Source organism: Rhagoletis zephyria, unplaced genomic scaffold, assembly GCF_001687245.7.
Source record: "Rhagoletis zephyria isolate East Lansing unplaced genomic scaffold, Rhagoletis_zephyria_1.1 Rzeph_scaffold_00750, whole genome shotgun sequence".
NCBI classification, from domain to species: Eukaryota; Metazoa; Arthropoda; class Insecta; order Diptera; family Tephritidae; genus Rhagoletis; species Rhagoletis zephyria.
The window spans coordinates 188,286-191,352 of NW_016157834.1; the positions used below are offsets into that span (position 1 = coordinate 188,286).

Here is a 3,067-nt window from a genome sequence, read left to right on the forward strand (position 1 = left end):
CTAGAAAAAAGAAGTCTGATGAGGAGATGTGGTGATCTACGAAATAGTGATATAACTTCTACCGCTTAGACTTTGCTGCTTTTTCATTTTTTCCTAATAAACAATCGTGGTACAAAGCTCAATAAAAATATTAAAAATAAAATGTTAATAAGCCACAATAACATTGACAAATACATAGTTTAGGAAGAGCCTGCCTGAAACTATACAAAAAAGCAAATAAGCAAATGGATGTATAGAATTGACAACAACAACCACGCTGTCGAGTTTAAATAGCGGCAAATCAGCTGCACTTGATAGTAGTTGGTTGAATNCTGCCTTTTCATTTTTTCCTAATAAACAATCGTGGTACAAAGCTCAATAAAAATATTAAAAAATAAAATGTTAACAAGCCACAATAACATTGACAAATACATAGTTTAGGAAGAGCCTGCCTGAAACTATACAAAAAAGCAAATAAGCAAATGGATGTATAGAATTGACAACAACAACCACGCTGTCGAGTTTAAATAGCGGAAAATCAGCTGCCTTTGATAGTAGTTGGTTGAATAAAGAGAAATGAATTAGCAACAAGAGTTTACGGGATGTACATAGCTCAGTGGTTAACGCTTCTGACTTTGAACATCGAATTCGCAGGTTCGATCCCTGCTGAAGTCTAGAAAAAAGAAGTCTGATGAGGAGATGTGGTGATCTCCGAAATAGTGCTATAACTTCTACCGCCTAGACTTTGTTGCTTTTTCAATTTTGCCTAATAAACAATCGGGGTACAAAGCTCAATAAAAATATTAAAAATAAAATGTTAACAAGCCACAATAACATTGACAAATACATAGTTTAGGAAGAGCCTGCCTGAAACTATACAAAAAAGCAAATAAGCAAATGGATGTATAGAATTGACAACAACAACCACGCTGTCGAGTTTAAATAGCGGCAAATCAGCTGCACTTGATAGTAGTTGGTTGAATAAGGAAAATGAATTAGCAACAAGAGTTTACGGGATGTACATAGCTCAGTGGTTAACGCTTCTGACTTTGAACATCGAATTCGCAGGTTCGATCCCTGCTGAAGTCTAGAAAAAAGAAGTCTGATGAGGAGATGTGGTGATCTCCGAAATAGTGCTATAACTTCTACCGCTTAGACTTTGTTGCTTTTTCAATTTTCCCTAATAAACAATCGTGGTACAAAGCTCAATAATCTCCAAAAAAGGTTTAATTAATAAGGCGTGCAATTTCGAATCGTAATTTCGAATAATAATAATTTCGCAGAATATGCCTGATATCTAGCTTTGACTAGAAATTCGGAAACAAAATTNAATTTGCAGAATATGCCTGATATCTAGCTTTGACTAGAAATTCGGAAACAAAATTTACGGGACTTATTATTTACTTAAAAATCTACATTGCCGCCATTACAAGATAAGTCATCGACAATAATTCTAGGAATAACACTTTTTCTTACATAGACTTTGTGCACGCTTCAAAATAACAACCCTCATTAATCACAGCATTTCTGAGTAGAACCCACGAAAAACACAATCCTTTTTTAAGGAGTTTGACAGCGGAAGTGAGAAGAGTGTGAGGATATGTCATGAAAAAGTTTACTTGCGATACCGTGCCTTCCCTTTGTCCTCTCTGCAGCCTTAAACTGTGCTATAAAATTAAAACTTGATTATTGATATTCTTCTTTATTTCTTTTATAGTGACGTTTGTACATGCTTCTTTGCGGTTGAGGAATATTAAAAACAAAGTGGTCAATACAATGGAAAGTTTCAATCCTTCAACGCCAATGGGAGTATTTTTAGACGTACTAAATATCACAATGGATAATTAAATGCCATAGACCCAACTACTAAAAACATGCTGTATATAAATATAATAAATTGTTTTTACCTGTGAAAACGGTATTTTTTGCATAGATGTGCCCGTAAAATAAAATTAAAAAAGTAAATTATATATTTTAAAGTAAACTTAATAAAAATAAAATATGGCTGTTCCTAACGTCTCTTAAAATGGTCGTCTTATTTTTTCATTCAATCGTTTAAAGTAGTATACGTTATGGTTATTGTTGCCCAATTTTACCAAATTCACCACCTGGAAATATTGAAACCATTTCTCCTAAGGCAACCCTGAAAGTAACTGTGAACATACCCGAGAAGAGCAAGAGACTAAGGCTGTGTGCCAATCGGCGGCAACATTTTTCTCCGTGGTTGGACGAGGTAACAAAAATACTATGGTGAACAAATAAATTAAACTTTGCTATGCCAAATGCAAAATAAAATTTTGACAGTTCAAAAACCAAATAAACGGTCGTGCGAAAGCTCTATTTTTGTGTGTTGCTGAAATTGTTCAAATTTATATTTATTTTTCAACTTACAAGTAACGTGCGCTCTTTTGTTCATTTTTCAGCTTCCATTTTGATTTTCCCTCTAATACCGCCAGACAATGTTATGTGTATACATATTTAGAAGCTGTCATAATTTTACCTATAGGTACCGTGACTAGATTTCCGTGGCCAAAAATCGAAATCATCGAATCTGAACACAGAATTTTGTTTTTAGAATAAAAAAGACATAATATCTTTTAATACAGTTTTATTTAAAACAAAACAAATAGAAGAAATTAAAAAATTATCGCAAAAGTCTATACACACAATCTATACGGTGGCGAGAATGTAAATAGGGAAGAAACATTTTAGCAAGTTTTAGTAACTTTTCTTTTTTTAAAAAATATTTATTATTTTTTTATGAAAATATAACTTACTATCTAAAAAAACATGTAATTCAAAATTTAAAACGTTGTAGAACATTTAAAAAAATTCGACGAGTTAAAATTTTAAACATTTTAATCAGATTTTTTGGAATTGCCAGTTATATAGCCCATTAAATTTTAGTACAATAAAGGGCAAGTTTGAAGTAGTACCCTTGATCTTTGGCACTATTTTGTTCTCTGATTTTCTTCCATCCAAAGTTCTATGTTTAAAATTTTTTTGTATGGAGCAAATGGCAACACTTCCACAAAAAAATTTACCAAAAATCAACGGTACACATAATGCTTCTAAGAAATCTAATCAA

At 32.4% G+C, this 3,067-nt stretch overlaps 1 protein-coding gene across 1 annotated transcript in view; it reads left to right on the forward strand.

Moving 5' to 3' along the window:
• The window catches only part of Jwa (PRA1 family protein Jwa), a 97,146-nt gene extending 95,140 nt beyond the window's left edge, over positions 1 to 2,006 (forward strand). The window contains exon 2 of the mRNA XM_017613993.1: positions 1,697 to 2,006. Within this exon, the coding sequence (XP_017469482.1) occupies positions 1,697 to 1,827 (131 nt within the window). The 3' untranslated portion in view covers positions 1,828 to 2,006. The remainder of the gene's footprint in view (positions 1 to 1,696) is intronic.
• The last annotated feature ends 1,061 nt before the right edge of the window (positions 2,007 to 3,067 follow it).